This window comes from Panulirus ornatus, chromosome 64, assembly GCF_036320965.1.
Source record: "Panulirus ornatus isolate Po-2019 chromosome 64, ASM3632096v1, whole genome shotgun sequence".
Taxonomy (NCBI): domain Eukaryota; kingdom Metazoa; phylum Arthropoda; class Malacostraca; order Decapoda; family Palinuridae; genus Panulirus; species Panulirus ornatus.
In genome coordinates, this window is record NC_092287.1 from 26,953,362 (window position 1) to 26,972,634 (window position 19,273).

A 19,273-nucleotide genomic window follows, 5' to 3' on the forward strand; every position below is an offset into this window, starting at 1 on the left:
CAGGCATATCCATATATACACATGTACATATTCATACTTGCTGCCTTCATCCATTCCCATCTCAGCCCCCCCTCCTCCCATGCGTGTGCAAAGTAGCGCTATGAAAAGACAACAAAGGCCACATTCATTCACACTCAGTCTCTAGCTGTCATGTGTAATGCACCGAAACCACAGCTCCCTTTCCACATCCAGGCCCCACAAAACTTCCCATGGTTTACCCTAAACGCTTCACATGCCCTGGTTTAATCCATTGACAGCATGTCAACCCCGGTATACTATAGATATGTACATAATATGATAGAACAGAGTTTAAAGTAATACAGCATATTAGCTCTCCTAATCTGATATCAAAACATAACTGGCTATTTTACTAAAGTGCCATATTCATGATGATATATTACATAACTTTGGTAAATGGTATATATAATTATTCATATTGCAGGTTATTTCCCTTTTGGTTTCTCAATGAAAATGGGATGTTCACTTCAATGGGCTTTGGATTGCTGCAGCAGTGGCAAAGATATCAAGACTCTGTACTTGGCAACAGTGGACACATTTACTCAAGAAAACTACATGGTGTGTCAATATCTTATGTATTGCTTGAGTTCATAACCAGTTTTGTATAACTAGCATTTAAAACTAAAGGTAATGGAGTGATGAAATAGGGAAATAGTTGTCCTCATTGTCTTTAGGAATTCTTTTGAAGAAAAAGTAAAAGTAATGTTAAAGAAAATTTTGCTCTTTCTGATTTTTTCAGATGTTCAATTATTACAGCACTGGAGCCTTGCTTCATAAGCTTTTTAATATTTTCAAGTTGCATGTAATTATGTAAATATTATTGGTTCCCATATTTCTATTTTTCACCCAAATAAATGAACTAAGGGTATAGCTACTCTTATTGTCTTATCTAACCATTTTAAACTAAGAATTAAAAGATCAACCCAGTATCGACAGCATAGGTACCGATCAACCGCTAAGAGTGACTAGTTGCTAAAAGTCAGTAATTCACAAAGTACTTTGATATGGTAAAATTGTTAATGTTACTTCTTTTTTCCTCATCTTTTTTTAAAGTTTAACAGTGCACCTTTTATGACACAGCTCTGTTATCACTCTACGAATTGATAATATTTGGCCAGACCATGTACCCATTAATATCCTTATTTGAAGGTAGGGAAAGACAGTGAGTGAAAGCCTAAGATAAGACTTTGTCTGATCCAGGGCTGGCTCATATTTGTCACCGTGTATCCTGCTTCTTCCGCAATACGTGTTGAAATGTTCTGAGGGCCATACGAAATTTTACCATCATTCATTAGCTCACCTGGCCCAAGGCCATTTGATTTTTTGACATGTTTTAACACTGTTGGATTAATTTGAGCCAAACCGGGCAGGGATGGTCCTTGGGTGGTTCCATTTCTCAAGTGTGTCCAGTGACCCCCAACCACCATCCATGATGGTTGTTGTTAATAAAATATTCTGTCCATTAACTTTAGCCATCTTTATGACCTGACATGTATAAAGATTACATCAAGCCAACCACACAGAAGTAAAGCCACTGAAACAAAGTAACTTCCTACAGACAGTACAAGCATGGGTTGTTTCCTTTCTTTGTTGCTATATATAACAACTTCCGCCTCATGCTGCTTTAACCATAGAGGAGGAAAGATGGAATGTAGCTTCTTATATTAACAATGTGAGAAGATTTGCTTTTATTCTTAACAGTTATATTTCTGTTTCTTGACTGCTTTTTCATTGAAATTCTTCAAAATGTGCAGAAGTGGAGTAAATGCTAAAAACATGATCAGAGGAAGTCTGAGATTCTTGCTGCATAGGTTTGAAGTCAGACTTTGCATCTGAAGAAATTAGTCTCTCTTTTTGAAGCATTATACATGACAAGTGGAGAGTGTATTTGTGCATGAGGTTATTTTTATCTGTCTCTAATACTTCCTTGGTAAGGCAGGAGAATCAAACTTATATAATTAAAAAATGGAGCTACTGCTCTCATCAAAAACCTCACTGCTTAAAGGGATAAAAGCATATTCACAATATTTGGATACCCTCTTGAGTAATGTCTAACAGATTGGTGATGACCATATTCCTTTCCATATGCAACCTAGTGATGATTTTATCTGCTTCATTTTTGTTTTTAGGATCAACACTTTTTTATACTTATTTCCTAACTGTACTCTTTCCTTTTCTACTTGCCACTGAATGTTCATACAGAAACCAGACAAGAGATTTTAGTCAGTTATGAACATAATCATTATATTAAATTTCATCTTTTTGTTTTGACATTTCAGCTGTGTGGCAACCTTAAAACCAGACAGCTCCATGTAATATACCGTCCAGAGATCACAGTGAAGCAAGAACTAGAAGCAATTTTTACAGCATATTTGTGTGTCCTCAATTTTGCTCATTTCTCTGAGGTAATTAGGTCTTTGAACAGAACTAGGCATGACTCTCTGGAATGATTAAAGAATGGCAATATTGTCAAAATATTCATTTTTCCCAAATCTAAACTCGTACTGAAATTATCATACATTTGTAGATTATACTTTTCAACATGTAAACTTGTCTCTGTAGGGTACCTTGCTCTCTGCGGAGCATGTGGCTGGGAAATACTCAGCTGCCACACCAGACTGGGAAATAATATCTTCGGTCAAGGGAAAATCTCATGATATTTTTCCACTTTTCTACAAGTCTCTCCAAGCAAAAGGTACCGTGAGTATAAAGAGGGGTCATGGATTAAGTGGTTCGGGTCAACAATGGGAGAAGTATAGGATTGCCAAGAGAAAGAATCTTCTCAATACCCTCATTCTTTCTTTTTCATTTACTTGCTTAGCCTTAATGTGAGCTAAGATTACTTTGCTTGAATTTCTGGTCTAGACAATGCTTTTAAGTACATCTGGCTTTAAAACCATCACAATTACTAATCTCTGGTAATTTGCTGCCCTCTGTCAGTATATGAAGATCTGATATGTTTTGCAAGCCAAGCACAAGATGGCAGCACCTCAATAGTAATGATGATAAAATATAACAATAATGATAGGTAAGAAAGAGAACATCCTATTTATCTGTTATTCCACCTCCTGACTCAATGAAAATGTTTGGTATTAATATTTCTTGGACGCCCCACATTACAGAAGTAGCTAAGTATGCCTCAAAAAAACTGGAAGTCCTGTTTAGATGTCAAAATTTCTTTTCTTCTGAACAGTTGCTCTGTTTATACAAAGGATTGACCCATACTTGTATGGAGTACTGCTATCACTTTTAGGGTAGTTTCAGCCTGGCATCCTTAACTGACAGAGTTGAGTCAAAAGCGGTCTGACTTATAAACTCTCCCAGGTTAACTTCAGAAATTGTCCCACTTGCCTTATGGTGCAATACCTCTTTGATAGGTATTACTTAGGTTTTTGCTACCAAAAGCTGGCTCCTTATGTGCTCCTACAACTAGGTAGACCATGGAATACCTGGCAAGCTGTTGTGCCACATCATTACTGTGTGGTTGTTGGCAACTCACAGGTGAGCCATTTTGACGACTCTTCTTACACCTCAAAGCTTTAGAACTCTCTATCCTCTTGTGTCTTTCCCAATAACTATGACCTGGCACATTATAAGAGACAGGTTTTTCACTTCCTCCAAAATTTGTAAATGCTTTCCCTTGTCTCTTTTTTCCTCTCATAATCCTCTCTATATTTCAATTAATACCTGTCTTTGATGTGTACTTTTGAGAGTGACTGGAGCTTTCAGCATGAAATTAATAAAACTGTCATCAGACAGCTAAGACGGACAGGAATAGGCAGCTGGAAATCTTAGCCTCCTGTGTTATCACTTTCTGAAAGTAAGAAAAGAAGCCAAGCAAGGAGTTTCCCTAAAAGGCTGAATCATCTGTTCCTGATACCATCTCTTTAGTGTGAGAAAGGTAAACATGTATTTAAAGAATAGTATTAATAATAATGAATTATAATAATACTTTAATGGCCATTAAGATGTTATACATAAAACATTTCATACACTAACTATCTATCTGTCTCTGATGCCCATTCCCTTCAGGAACTTTCTCAAGGGGATGGCCATGGCTAAGGAGTCTCCATAACCAGTGGACTCCTGTGTCACTTCTTTGTCTTTAGTGCCTCATCCTTAACAGGCCACTCTTACCTAATGTTCTTGCTCAGTGTTCCAACCTGCTACTTCTACCTAATGTTTCTACCAACTACTACCTAATGCTTCTGCCTAATCTTCCTACCTATTACTTCTATCTGTTGCTCCTACCATTTTCTAAAAACTAGGTTTTTCTGAGATCATAATTATGATTCGCAACTCATCGATTAATTGGTGATTTATGTCTACTGACTTATGCTTTACCAATCGTTTTAATTTTGCTGCCACCTACTTTCCAACTGCATCCTTCTGGGATGAACTGTCAACATCTGTCTGACTTTTTCTAAAATCATTCTTTTAGCTAATAAGCACTGATCCTATATGCTTTGTAATTTTCTAGACCTTTCACCTACTAGGCCATAAACTTCCTTCATCACTCCTTCTCTGTCAGTGCATATTCTTTCTGCAGCTTTGTTAAATATGCATACTATATAATGCCTTGGCCCTTTGAGTCAACAATCTCTCATGAGGAGCTAAAGATTTTTAGTTACAGGGTATTTTGTTGTATTTTGACCAAGAGGATATATGTGTTGGAGGTGGAGGGAACGAGGAGAAGAGGGAGACCAAATTGGAGGTGGAAAGATGGAGTGAAAAAGATTTTGTGTGATCGGGGCCTGAACATGCAGGAGGGTGAAAGGAGGGCAAGGAATAGAGTGAATTGGAGCGATGTGGTATACCGGGGTTGACGTACTGTCAGTGGATTGAATCGGGGCATGTGAAGCGTCTGGGGTAAACCATGGAAAGCTGCGTAGGTATGTATATTTTGCGTGTGTGGACGTATGTATATACATGTGTATGGGGGTGGGTTGGGCCATTTCTTTCGTCTGTTTCCTTGCGCTACCTCGCAAACGCGGGAGACAGCGGCAAAAAAGAAAAAAAAAAAAAAAAAAGAACTTGTTTCCTACTACCAGATTTGAAGCTAGATATTGTCAGAAAATTTTTGTAGGGTTTCTGACATCATTATGGATAGAACTCTAGTTCAAGCTCTTGTAAGGAAGCAAATGTATTTTTAATTGCAAAAACTTCATCTTTCTTCCCAATCTACACTTCCTTGTTTCCCTCTAATAGTGCTGCATCCCATCCCCAACATTAATTACGTTGCATTGTCCTATATTTGAGGCTGTTTTAATATCTTAAAACTGAATAACAAAGTGATATGCATCTATTGTATTGCTTACTTGACTGGGAAGGGCTGGGCATGACTGACACTTATACATTATATCCCATATTACAGGATGGCAGGTGAACAGACTTCTTTTAGCAGCTGATGAGTGGAGAGTGTCATGATTAGTAGTTGGGAAGCCAGACATACTTCAGACCACATTTCTGCTCCTCACCCTGATGTTGATCAACTTTACTCTTAAAAGTGATATTAATATTATCTTTTCATTTTCTGTTTTCAAGTTTATCATGTAAGACTACCCTGAAACCTTGTTTATTGAAATGAACTGGTGATCAAGGTTGTCTGAATATCAGCAAAAAAACATGGAAATGATAAATAATAAATCAAATTATTAATTTGGTGCCCACATTTATACTGCTGAATGATGCTGTACACTTGTAAGGGTTCCTCTTTGTTAGTGATTACATAATAAATGTGTTTATGGGTTTATCCATTTGGATAAGTTTTGGTATGTTTGTTTCTTACTTCATGGTACCAGGTTTGGTGTTTCACTTAAAGTCCTTCATGCTTTGCATGAGATTTTCATGTCATAAACTGTTGAATTACTGAGCCTGTATTATTTCATAACCTCAGCACATTCAGTTTCTCATAAATTTTTTCCAGGATCTATAATTTCAATGAACTTATAATGGCTAAACTTTTTTTTTAGTAGATTTTAGCTTAACTATGATCTTTAGTTGTTGATAAGGCCTTAAAATGTATAAAACAAAGTAAAAGTCACCTCAAGTTAAGAGATGCTACTTCAAAACATATCAGAGTTTGAATATAGAAAACCAGTGAACTGCTAGTTAGCTGCTCAGTAGCCACCATGTAAATGTTTCATGCCTGGGATAGTAATGAAAGACCATGGTGTAGATGAAGAGACCAATGTGTAGAGTGCACATGAACAGGATAAATCTTGCAAATATCTGGATATTGTTGGTTTACTGCCTAAATCAGTGCTTCTCAGCCTTTTTATTTCATGGTTCATTTTTTGAATTCTTTGATCCTCATAGCAAGCTAAATCAAATGTGGCCAGTATTTTCACGTTATTACCCATTGTTGAATAGATGTAAAATAACAATCTACATAAACATGAATAAGAGCAAGGTTATTAGGTTTAGTAGGGTTGAGGGACAAGTTAATTGGGAGGTAAGTTTGAATGGAGATAATTGGAGGAAGTGAAGTGTTTTAGATATCTGGGAGTGGATTTTGCAGCAGATGGAACCATGGAAGTGTCACAGGGTGGGGGAGGGGGTGAAGGTTCTGGGAGCATTGAAGAATGTGTGGAAGGCGAGAATGTTATCTTGGACAGCAAAAATGGGTATGTATGAAGGAATAGTGGTTCCAACAATGTTATATGGTTGCGAGGCATGGGCTGCAGATAGGGTTGTGCGGAGGAGGGTGGATGTGTTGAAATGTTTGAGGACAATATTTGGTGTGAGTTGGGTTGATTAAGTAATGAAAGGGTAAGAAAGATGTGTGGTAATAAACAGAATGTGGTTGAGAGAGCAGAAGAGGGTGTATTGTAATGGTTTGGACACATGGAGAGAATGAGTGAGGAAAGACTTGACAATTGATATATGTGTCAGAGGTGGAGGGAACGAGAAGTGGGAGACCAAACTGGAGGTAAAAAGATGGAGTGAAAAAGAATTTTGAGCGATCGGGGCCTAAACATACAGGTGGGTAAAAGGCGTGCAAAGAACAGAGTGAATTGGAATGATGTGGTATACTGGGGGTCGACGTGCTGTCAGTGGATTGAACCAGGGCATGTGAAGCGTCTGGGGTAAATCATGGAAAGTTTTGTGGGGCCTGGATGGGGAGAGGGAGCTGTAGTTTCGGTGCATTACACATGACAGATAGAGACTGAGTGTGCACGAATGAGCCTTTGTTATCTTTTCCTAACGCTAACTCGCGAGAGAGAGAGAGAGAGAGAGAGAGAGAGAGGGGGGTAGGTGCTGTTTCATGCGTGGCGAGCTGGCGATGGAATGGGTGAAGGCAGTAAGTATGAATATGTACATGTGTATATATGTCTGTGTATGTATATGTATATATACGTTCAAATGTATAAGCATGTCTATGTGTGTGAGTGTGTGTGGGCGTTTATGTATATGCATGTGTATGTGGGTGGGTTGGGCCATTCTTTCGTGTTTCCTCTCTCTCTCTCTCTCTCTCTCTCTCTCTCTCTCTCTCTCTCTCTCTCTCTCTAAAATGTGTGTGTGTACGAGTGGACAGGCCATTCTCCGTTTGTTTCCCGGCGCTACCTCGCTTAACGCGAGGAGAAAATAGCAAAGTTTAGTTCTTCGATGGATGAAGGAAGTATCATTACACTCCGTTCAATCATAAAAATATCATGATACAATGGCAACCCAATTACAGGACAACTATATGCAGAAAAATAGTTTAAGCATAGTTTACTGTTTAGCAGCAGTGCTTACTTGAAAAATATAGACGTGTGATGTGACCGGTGGTTATGTGGAAAGGGAGGGAGGTAGGTGAGTATGGTCGTAACAAGCGATTTAAGTGGACTGGAAGAGTGGGAGGCAGATGACAAAAACTAATAAAGTTGTAACAATATCTATGTAAGTGGGTGGGGAGGGTAGTTGAGGAAGGGAGGCGGCCTACATTTCGATCGTCAAAGTACCCAGGAGAATGAAGAGCGAGGGAGAAGTCATGAGAATATGTGGATGGGAGAAGAGAAACACAATTACGTGGAAAGAAAATATGGAGTAAAAAAGGTAACTGAAATACTGCAGTTTCATTCAACATGCAGAAAACGCTACAAAATCCTTTAAATATATATGAAGCAAGAAAAAAGTATTAGATATTAATGATCCATTAATCTTATGAAGATTGCATTTTCATTAATGACACGAAATTGGCTTCCTTTCCAAAAATGTATTTTGATTCAGTGTTGCATAGAAAAATTTTCAGTATAACACATGCACTACTCTTATTTCTTGGAAAAAAGAAAAAAACAATTCCGAATGAATCAACTGGTTTTCTCACACACACACACACACACACACACACATACAATATATATTGGAAAGGGTCACAATTTTTTCGCGTGATCAAATATGTTCCTATGAGTCCACGGGGAAAATGAAACACGTTAAGTTCCCAAGTGCACTTTCCTGTAATAATCACATTATCAGGGGAGACACAAGGGAGAAATATGTCAGTTGATATACAACGAAGAGACGTAGCTTGGACGCCATTTGGTAAACATGCATTTGTCCAAGACAATAGTGGGGGCAGTCACCTCAACTTTCTCTATTACTTAACCGAGTACAAATGAACTTCTGATGCACTTTTGCTTCACTGGACAGTATGAAGTTCGGGAAATAAGTAGATAACTTCATTTTTTTTTTTTTTTTTGCTAAGTGAAAATTCCTGAAAACATGTACTCGGTGATCAACACAAAGTAGCGAAAGGCGCTTAACCTAGCATTCGTACGGAGCTCAAAACTAGCATAAACAATCATTATGGTGCTACGCTAACAGCGGTGAGGACCGCTATACATAGCATGTTAGCACCAACAACAACAGGGGATAAGACCAAAACATTACTGGATGCAGCAACTCAGGAATAATACGGTGATATTCCCTTCTGGTTACGATGGATCTGAGTTCATTAGGAAGAACTCTTAACCACGGGAAGCAGACAGAGTCTACTGGGACGGATACAAATCCTCGAGAATTCCAACAGGAATATGTTAATACACTATGGACCGTCGGAATGGAAGAAATGCTGATATATTTTGTGAGAGCCAACCGATTGTTGTGGGACCCTAGACACATGCATTTCACCAAGCCAATGTTGAAGAGGAAGAAAGTGGAGGATATTGCAGACGCAATTAGGAGGGAGGCGTCACCTGATGGAAATCTCGCCCTTACGCCAGGTCAGCATAAGATCTAACGGCTAAATTACATGTAGTGAAAAGTATATAGTAAACTTACAATGTGGGTGTACGCATTTCATGTAGAACAGTTTTCCCCAGATACTTTAATGTACCCAAAGTTTTCCTATCGAAAATAGTTATGAAATACCTTATGTAATTCAGTCACAGCTGTTCAGTCTTCATGAAGTTATTATGAATGATGAATAATTCATTCAGTGACCAACCCAGTCCTTGTCAATTTCAACCCACTCATTAAGGCTAAAGTTTCTGAAATTTTTTTTTGGACCCATTATTCTCTTACACCTTCAAAGTCAGGAGGGGTGAGAGTGCACAATAAATTCACTTGTGTTGAAGAAGAAATCTGGTTCAATTTTCTCTGTCAAAATTGAGAAAAAAAAATGACTTGTTGAACTGGAGATACCCACATTTACCCTGATATTCACATCGCTCTCCAATTGTACAAATTTATCATGGCAGCATAAAATGTATTGCTCTAAATCAAGCAGTATCAGTCCAGGTCATAGGTAATACATGAGAGGAGACCATTGATGTACAATTTTTCCCTAATCCATGTTATTTTATGGGTACCCAAAGGTGAATTTAATGGATATTTAAGGTTTTGTTACTGCCACTTGTTGATAAGGAATGACAAGGCCTGAAGGATAAGGAAAATTTGTGGTTAAAAACAACTCAATAAGGATATGCTTGGATTTACATTACTAATGGGCTTCCCTGGTATAGTAGTAAGTATCACTGACTGAAATCACAAGGCCTTCAACAGTTGATTCTCAGTCTACCCACCCGTTCATCTTCCCCTTGGGAAAGGTTGATAAATGTATTTTTATTATTTCCATTTGTCCAAACCATTTTCATATCCTGTTGAGCTTTCTCAATCACACAGCACTTACTACCACAATGTTCTCTTACACTGTCATTCCTTACACGATCAGCTCATCTCAGACATTTCATCTCTATTACATCAACCCTCTTCCTTTGCTTTGAAATCAAGGCCAAAGCCTTATCTTTTCAACATTCAGGACTTCTGTACCATCAAACATGACCATTTTTCCACTTACTCACATATTATTTTTAATACAATAACTACTGATATGCCAAATATGGTACAAGACACCTGTCCTGTGGCAGCTGACTGCAAATGTGTTGAATACGTTATGGGGCACTTCAGAATCACGGATGTGGTAAATAGCAACCCAGTGAATTAGGAAACAACAGTGGGAACTCAAATAATGTTTCCACATCCTTTGTCCATTTCATTTCATCAAAATGCTGTGGAGGACAGTACTGTACATGGATTTTTGCTGTCCAGGGAGCAAAGAAAGTGTATCTAAAGTATATGGATTTATACAGATAATGCATATAAAGACTGGAATACAGTATAAGTTATAACATGATTACAAAGTGAGTGAGATAGGTGGTTTGGAGGTTTCTGGGATTAATACTGTATTGGCAGGTTCCATTTGTTGGGAATTTAGTTGTGAGGCAAGAAGTCGAAGATGTCTGTAAGTGCTCAGATTGCAATTGGGCCATTGTGCTTTATGTGGAAGTCTACTATGTTGTCAGGGCCTGTTGCAAGAGTTCTTTAAAGTTTCATTTATGCAGCATAAGTTGATGAGAGTGAAGAGTGGGTGAAAAGTTGTTTCTGAGTGTATTTTGTGTATTACTAAAGATGAATTATTCAGGGATAGCACCTGCAATGTTTGCTAAGCAATTAAATCATCATAGGCAAAGACTTTATCATAAGCATGGTGTACAAAATTAAATTTGTTAATATGCTAAAAGGATGATTTTAAATGCATTATGTAAATGGTTAAGAGAAGGGAATCTTTAGGAGAATAACAGAGGCACAGACTATAGCTTTTGAGAAATGTACCAATCTTGTTTCTTTATGAAAAAAAATTTACCAGTGTTTTCCAATTTACTTTATCCACTTTTGCAGAGGATGTGTGGAAAAAATACAAGAATTTACGAAACTTCTTCGTGCGTGAAGTGAAACGCACATGTGAGAAACGGCGAGAGATAGGTGATGACGAATATGCCTCCAAGTGGGTGCACTTCAATAGAATGCGGTTCCTGCTTACTCCTTTGAAGCTGAGACTTGGTGGAAGTCACCCAAACACCTTATGCCAGGTAGTAAACTAGATATAGATAAAATACTGAAGATCCATATTTCTAAAATCAGTAAGCTCCCAAAATTTGTGATCCAGCAGGTTCAAGGTTACCACCAACTTAGACCATGAATTTGCAATGATTAATTTAATCACCTATATATTATATTTACACCTGCATTAGTTACATAAAACATTCTGTTACAGTTATGATGTGTTCAGACCATGATATACAGCCCTTGTATTTCTAAAGATTTTAGAATTCCAAAATCTGAATGTAGCATTACCAATAGAATTACGGATTTTCATTACATCTCACTCCAGTTTCTGCTTCTTTACAAAAAACAGTGTTTTACATGCAATTCTGAATATTTCGAGAATGTACATAGGACAGAGGTTATTTTTCTCAGCAAGTGTAGTAGTTTAGCTTTTATTATACCAAAGATGCCTTATACATGATGTCTTTGGTGTTTGGCAACACCTCAACAAACTACCCTGTTTTCACAATCTTTTTTTTTTTTTTTTTTTTTTTTTTTTTTTTTTTTTTTTTTTTAATACTTTGTCGCTGTCTCCCGCGTTTGCGAGGTAGCGCAAGGAAACAGACGAAAGAAATGGCCCAACCCCCCCCCCCCATACACATGTACATACACACGTCCACACACGCAAATATACATACCTACACAGCTTTCCATGGTTTACCCCAGACGCTTCACATGCCTTGATTCAATCCACTGACAGCACGTCAACCCCTGTATACCACATGACTCCAATTCACTCTATTCCTTGCCCTCCTTTCACCCTCCTGCATGTTCAGGCCCCGATCACACAAAATCTTTTTCACTCCATCTTTCCACCTCCAATTTGGTCTCCCTCTTCTCCTCGTTCCCTCCACCTCCGACACATATATCCTCTTGGTCAATCTCTCCTCACTCATTCTCTCCATGTGCCCAAACCATTTCAAAACACCCTCTTCTGCTCTCTCAACCACGCTCTTTTTATTTCCACACATCTCTCTTACCCTTACGTTACTTACTCGATCAAACCACCTCACACCACACATTGTCCTCAAACATCTCATTTCCAGCACATCCATCCTCCTGCGCACATCTCTATCCATAGCCCACGCCTCGCAACCATACAACATTGTTGGAACCACTATTCCCTCAAACATACCCATTTTCGCTTTCCGAGATAATGTTCTCGACTTCCACACATTTTTCAAGGCTCCCAAAATTTTCGCCCCCTCCCCCACCCTATGATCCACTTCCGCTTCCATGGTTCCATCCGCTGACAGATCCACTCCCAGATATCTAAAACACTTCACTTCCTCCAGTTTTTCTCCATTCAAACTCACCTCCCAATTGACTTGACCCTCACCCCTACTGTACCTAATAACCTTGCTCTTATTCACATTTACTCTCAACTTTCTTCTTCCACACACTTTACCAAACTCAGTCACCAGCTTCTGCAGTTTCTCACATGAATCAGCCACCAGCGCTGTATCATCAGCGAACAACAACTGACTCACTTCCCAAGCTCTCTCATCCCCAACAGACTTCATACTTGCCCCTCTTTCCAGGACTCTTGCATTTACCTCCCTTACAACCCCATCCATAAACAAATTAAACAACCATGGAGACATCACACACCCCTGCCGCAAACCTACATTCACTGAGAACCAATCACTTTCCTCTCTTCCTACACGTACACATGCCTTACATCCTCGATAAAAACTTTTCACTGCTTCTAACAACTTGCCTCCCACACCATATATTCTTAATACCTTCCACAGAGCATCTCTATCAACTCTATCATATGCCTTCTCCAGATCCATAAATGCTACATACAAATCCATTTGCTTTTCTAAGTATTTCTCACATACATTCTTCAAAGCAAACACCTGATCCACACATCCTCTACCACTTCTGAAACCGCACTGCTCTTCCCCAATCTGATGCTCTGTACATGCCTTCACCCTCTCGATCAATACCCTCCCATATAATTTACCAGGAATACTCAACAAACTTATACCTCTGTAATTTGAGCACTCACTCTTATCCCCTTTGCCTTTGTACAATGGCACTATGCACGCATTCCGCCAATCCTCAGGCACCTCACCATGAGTCATACATACATTAAATAACCTTACCAACCAGTCAACAATACAGTCACCCCCTTTTTTAATAAATTCCACTGCAATACCATCCAAACCTGCTGCCTTGCCGGCTTTCATCTTCCGCAAAGCTTTTACTACCTCTTCTCTGTTTACCAAATCATTTTCCCTAACCCTCTCACTTTGCACACCACCTCGACCAAAACACCCTATATCTGCCACTCTGTCATCAGACACATTCAACAAACCTTCAAAATACTCATTCCATCTCCTTCTCACATCACCGCTACTTGTTATCACCTCCCCATTTGCGCCCTTCACTGAAGTTCCCATTTGCTCCCTTGTCTTACGCACCCTATTTACCTCCTTCCAGAACATCTTTTTATTCTCCCTAAAATTTACTGATAGTCTCTCACCCCAACTCTCATTTGCCCTTTTTTTCACCTCTTGCACCTTTCTCTTGACCTCCTGTCTCTTTCTTTTATACTTCTCCCACTCAATTGCATTTTTTCCCTGCAAAAATCGTCCAAATGCCTCTCTCTTCTCTTTCACTAATACTCTTACTTCTTCATCCCACCACTCACTACCCTTTCTAAACAGCCCACCTCCCACTCTTCTCATGCCACAAGCATCTTTTGCGCAATCCATCACTGATTCCCTAAATACATCCCATTCCTCCCCCACTCCCCTTACTTCCATTGTTCTCACCTTTTTCCATTCTGTACACAGTCTCTCCTGGTACTTCCCCACACAGGTCTCCTTCCCAAGCTCACTTACTCTCACCACCCTCTTCACCCCAACATTCACTCCTCTTTTCTGAAAACCCATACTAATCTTCACCTTAGCCTCCACAAGATAATGATCAGACATCCCTCCAGTTGCACCTCTCAGCACATTAACATCCAAAAGTCTCTCTTTCGCGCGCCTGTCAATTAACACGTAATCCAATAACGCTCTCTGGCCATCTCTCCTACTTACATAAGTATACTTATGTATATCTCGCTTTTTAAACCAGGTATTCCCAATCATCAGTCCTTTTTCAGCACATAAATCTACAAGCTCTTCACCATTTCCATTTACAACACTGAACACCCCATGCATACCAATTATTCCCTCAACTGCCACATTACTCACCTTTGCATTCAAATCACCCATCACTATAACCCGGTCTCGTGCATCAAAACCGCTAACACACTCATTTAGCTGCTCCCAAAACACTTGCCTCTCATGATCTTTCTTCTCATGCCCAGGTGCATATGCACCAATAATCACCCACCTCTCTCCATCAACTTTCAGTTTTACCCATATTAATCGAGAATTTACTTTCTTGCATTCTATCACATACTCCCACAACTCCTGTTTCAGGAGTATTGCTACTCCTTCCCTTGCTCTTGTCCTCTCACTAACCCCTGACTTCACTCCCCAGACATTTCCAAACCACTCTTCCCCTTTACCCTTGAGCTTCGTTTCACTCAGAGCCAAAACATCCAGGTTCCTTTCCTCAAACATACTACCTATCTCTCCTTTTTTCACATCTTGGTTACATCCACACACATTTAGGCATCCCACTCTGAGCCTTCGAGGAGGATGATCACTCCCCGCGTGACTCCTTCTTCTGTTTCCCATTTTAGAAAGTTAATACAAGGAGGGGAGGATTTCCGGCCCCCCGCTCCCGTCCCCTCTAGTCGCTTTCTACGACACGCGAGGAATACGTGGGAAGTATTCTTTCACCCCTATCCCCAGGGATAATATACATATATATATACATATACACACACACACACACACACACACATACGCACATACACACACACACACACACATACATATATATACATATGAAAAATGTAAGAAACAATTTATAAAACAAACTTTTAGCTTGAAATGAATGAAAAAAATGAATGTCACATAATGGTTCAACCTCTGGCTATGGAAAAGGAAATGTACAATTTATTCACACAAACGTCAATAGCAGTTCTCATCAATTTCACCACTGTATCAATAAGCTTCAATGTCTAAGCTACATTTTTCTCCAACTTCACTATTTTCTTGTCAAAAACACCATGCATGAAAACTATCACTCCATTAACACAACTATAAACATTTACTTCCCCTTTAAAATCTTTTTTTATAACCTTTTAAACAGATCATTGACAAAACAAAGAATGTATTTAACTCATCTATTATTAACAGGTCTTTAGTAAAGTTCCTGTTACCATCAGTAAGGAGATAAGGATAAAATTATGCATATGGCATGTTAAAAATGTCTTGATCTCATTAGCAAGAACATGAGGCCTAGAAATCTGCTCTCAAGGAGGGTCAGATGAGTATCAATAATCATGGAGGAGAGAGTTACCTTTTCCTACTTTCCCTCCAAGGTGATAGAAGTAGAATTGACTCCTAACATTTTGTTTGTTACCATCATACCATTATGTGTCAAAGCACCAAAAGCAGTGCCTTACTGTAAGTTCTAAATGTTGGTTAAACGACTAATTGATTTCATTAGCTAGAGCACAAGGCTAATAAATCTGCTCTCAAGGAGGGTCAGATGAGGATCAATAATCATGCAACAGAGAGGTACTTTTTCTTCTTTCCCTTCAAGGTGATACATGTACAATTGACTCCTAACATTTTGTTTGTTATCATCATACCATTATGTGTCAAAGCACCAAAAGCAGTGCCTTGCTGTAAGTTCTAAATGTTGGTTTAGCCACTAATTAAGCAAAGAAAGCACTATATGCTTGTGCCAATAACAGAACATGTAAAAGAATGATGGATCAACAGATAGCAATACAGAAAGAAAGTAGAAGTAAAGGAGCATAAAATAATAGGTGGATATCTCTAAGGGAAAGAAATAATGTTAATGTTAATGGAAGTTCAGGTGTTTTGAACATATTATAAACCATTAGTGGCAATGATGGAGCATGAATATACTCAAGGAAAATAAATTTGGACTCTTAAAGGACCAAGTCCTATTATATTCAAGGGGGTCCATATTACTGGGGTTTATCAAAAAACTCAATATTATTTTAATCTTAACAGCTAAAGGGAATTATAAAGTTAAGATGATGAAAAGTCAAGTAAATTATCCACATTTGTTGCAGTACAAACATTTAGATTTGGCATGCTGCTTGAGCTTGGCTTATCACATTATTTTTAACTTTCGTTGATGCCTGCATCTTCATCTCTTCTTTGCTACCACTAGTGAATTGCTGATTTGCAAAGAACTTTTCCAAGTGCTAATAGTACAACATCCAAAGAGTCATTATTACCCTGATTAATGCCCCAAACGATTGCTGATTAGCCTTTAATGAGCGTGGTGCATATGCCAGGACTGTACCTTCCCTCATCATGTTACATGGGTAATTGAGTCAGGAAGATTCTCTCCTGGTTCTAATTGTAATTGCTTGTGACAAGGCATTTCTTCTTACTAGTGAAGTGTATTATCTAGTGTAAATAAATGCAGGAAGAGACAACCCGTAGAAACAAGGATAATTCCACAAGGTCAGACATAAAACCCTATTGTCTTTTATGGGTATATGAAACTCTGTGATTTTTCCCCATACTAATTTTAGGTGCTTGTGACACAAAGCATCTCTACATACCAATAAAGTGTGTCATTCAATTTAAACGAGGGTAGGAAGAGGCAAAGTGTACTAATAAGGATATGGTGCCTTAAAATTCATACATTTCTACATTTCAGATGAGAAACAATTACTCATCAATAAAGAAAGAAAGCCAGGATATCAGCAAAGCCATCAGTGATGAGAGTGCCAGGTTACATCAGGACTGGCAGCAGGAGGTGAGGGTTGGTGGGGAATGGGAAGGTACCTCTGAGCAAGTTTCCTCCTCATCCACTGCATCAGCTAGACCTACATCATCTACAGCCCCTCAGCCTGAACAACTTGACGAGCCTTCTTCAGCAAAAAACAGAAAGTATAAGGCATATAGAGCCAGAGTAATCAACTCTAATGACCTAGAGAAAGCTGCTAAGATTTTACGGAACCTAGAAAATAATCAGGGAGATGTTGCTGAAAAATTTGGAAGATTTGTTGCATCTTCAATTCGAACTTTGTCGGAAGAAAGGCAACACACCCTGATGGCAAGAATAACTCATGTAATGTCAGAGTTTCATAAAAACAAAGATTAAACTTACAATTATATTTTGATACAATAATGCAATACATTAAGTATATAATGTGTGAATGTGTTTGTATTTATTTAAAAAAATCTTCATGACATGTAAATATATGATTAAGAGAAGTAAGGACCTCATATTAACAGGAATATAGGTAAAGTAAACGGCACGGAGGTTTGTACTTGCTGATGGAATGCAAAGGATGTAGTTTTGACTGTTTCCATGGCTTGGTCAGATATGATTTGTAATGTAAGATCAATGGCCTGAGTGGAAAAAGAAGTTTCCTACCTTTCTGATGAATGTGATTTATAATCCAATTTGCCTAGTTTATTGCTGCCTGCATAGCTTGTTATGTAGAGACTGCTGTGTATGATGCCTGTTTCAGTGTCCAGAGAGTAGATAAAAGTGGCCCTATAGGGAAAAGTATTTCTTGTTAGTTTTCTATAAATGACAGCAAAGTAAGATATGAGGTATCTCTTAATTTTAATGTTCAATTTATTTTTTCTGAATTGATGTATCATTGTATTGTAATGTTAAAAGTTTCTTTTTTAATGAGGTACCCCTTTGCATTTGTGATGAATTTCTTTTGAGATGGGGATATTCCTTATCATCATATGTAAGATAGCATAGTCTGTTTTACTTTTGTATGTACTAAGGGCATATGTCATGGTAAAGTTAAATTCTGTCGAGGTATTGTGGTTATCCCTCTTTATGTTGAGGAAAGTGGCATGGTGTCCCTTTACAAACAGTACATAGGTGAATATGTCTTCTTCAGAAAACTCATAATTGCATGGTGTCCCTTTACAAACAGTACATAGGTGAATATGTCTTCTTCAGAAAACTCATAATTTTTGGTATGAATACTGTATCGTGACTGGGTTCACATTGATATTGTAAGTTATGAAAGTAGAGTAAAAACACGAATACGGTGATTGTACTCAATTTTTACGAAGTGTATGAACTGTAGCATTTTAACACTACCCTCAATCATTGGTCAAAAAAATATAGTACAATAAAATGACTAAATTGTGGTGATTTCCCCCTTACATATTGGAAAAGGGTATGAAATTTTTTTTTTGCTAATACCATTTACATGTCCTAATGTATTCAGTTAAGTGTGCTATGGTGTTTCATGTTAGGTATTCAAGACTCTATGCATGTTACCATGTACTCCAAGATACAAAAGACATTTTATCCATATATAATGGAATTGAGAAATAATATATTTTCTCCTTGAACACCACCCACAGGCCAATTCATAAAAAAGTACCATATTAATGTTAAGGAAATACTTTGAGGTGTAGGGTAAATAAAATTGAATTTTCGAATTTTTTGTTTTCTAAAAATTTTACATAATGTCTTTTATCTGTCTATGTATCAGATATTGCTAATGCCTGTTCCCAACTGAAACTTCCTCAAGGGGGTGGCCATGACAAAAGTAGAATCTTGTTTTGAACCTTTCAAAGTTGCAATCTTTAACCCTTAAATAACAGCCAACATCAACTAATATGCTCTTAGAGAATGGGGGGGGGGGGGGTCAACATCATTTGATTCATTAACTCTTCCCACTTTGTTTAAATATTTAGATGACTTATCATACCATTAGTAGCCTACAAAGATCTCCATGGCCAGAAGGCACAGGAACAAAATTTCAGTATCCTTTTAACCTTCA

The 19,273-nt window shown here is 38.3% G+C and overlaps 3 protein-coding genes across 8 annotated transcripts in view; 2 read left to right on the forward strand and 1 right to left on the reverse strand.

The window, feature by feature from the left end:
• The window catches only part of LOC139746233 (RUS family member 1), a 47,397-nt gene extending 41,510 nt beyond the window's left edge, over positions 1–5,887 (forward strand). For 3 of the 4 annotated variants that reach the window (XM_071657220.1, XM_071657221.1, XM_071657222.1), the window contains exons 8-11: positions 443–576; positions 2,298–2,423; positions 2,581–2,713; positions 5,393–5,887. In XM_071657220.1, coding sequence (XP_071513321.1) covers positions 443–576; positions 2,298–2,423; positions 2,581–2,713; positions 5,393–5,445 — 446 coding nt within the window. In that variant the 3' untranslated portion in view covers positions 5,446–5,887. Of the gene's footprint in view, positions 1–442; positions 577–2,297; positions 2,424–2,580; positions 2,719–5,392 lie in introns of all 4 variants that reach the window. The other variant, XM_071657223.1, reaches the window with a different exon arrangement.
• raw (NDT-like domain-containg protein raw) overlaps positions 1–19,273 on the reverse strand; it is a 923,024-nt gene that overhangs the window by 235,813 nt on the left and 667,938 nt on the right. The window lies entirely within an intron of this gene.
• Positions 8,826–18,629, forward strand: LOC139746103 (uncharacterized). Its single transcript, XM_071656941.1, has 3 exons — positions 8,826–9,224; positions 11,182–11,372; positions 17,167–18,629. The coding sequence occupies exons 1-3, from the start codon at positions 8,942–8,944 to the stop codon at positions 17,611–17,613; spliced, it is 921 nt and encodes a 306-aa protein (XP_071513042.1). The 5' UTR covers positions 8,826–8,941; the 3' UTR covers positions 17,614–18,629.

Bases quoted from the DNA above. Each gene is read 5' to 3' on its own strand.
- LOC139746103 (XM_071656941.1), top strand. From the start codon at position 8,942: ATGGATCTGAGTTCATTAGGAAGAACTCTTAACCACGGGAAGCAGACA. The intron at 9,225-11,181 runs GTCAGCATAAGA...CCACTTTTGCAG, and splicing joins AAATCTCGCCCTTACGCCAG to AGGATGTGTGGAAAAAATAC. The intron at 11,373-17,166 runs GTAGTAAACTAG...TCTACATTTCAG, and splicing joins ACCCAAACACCTTATGCCAG to ATGAGAAACAATTACTCATC.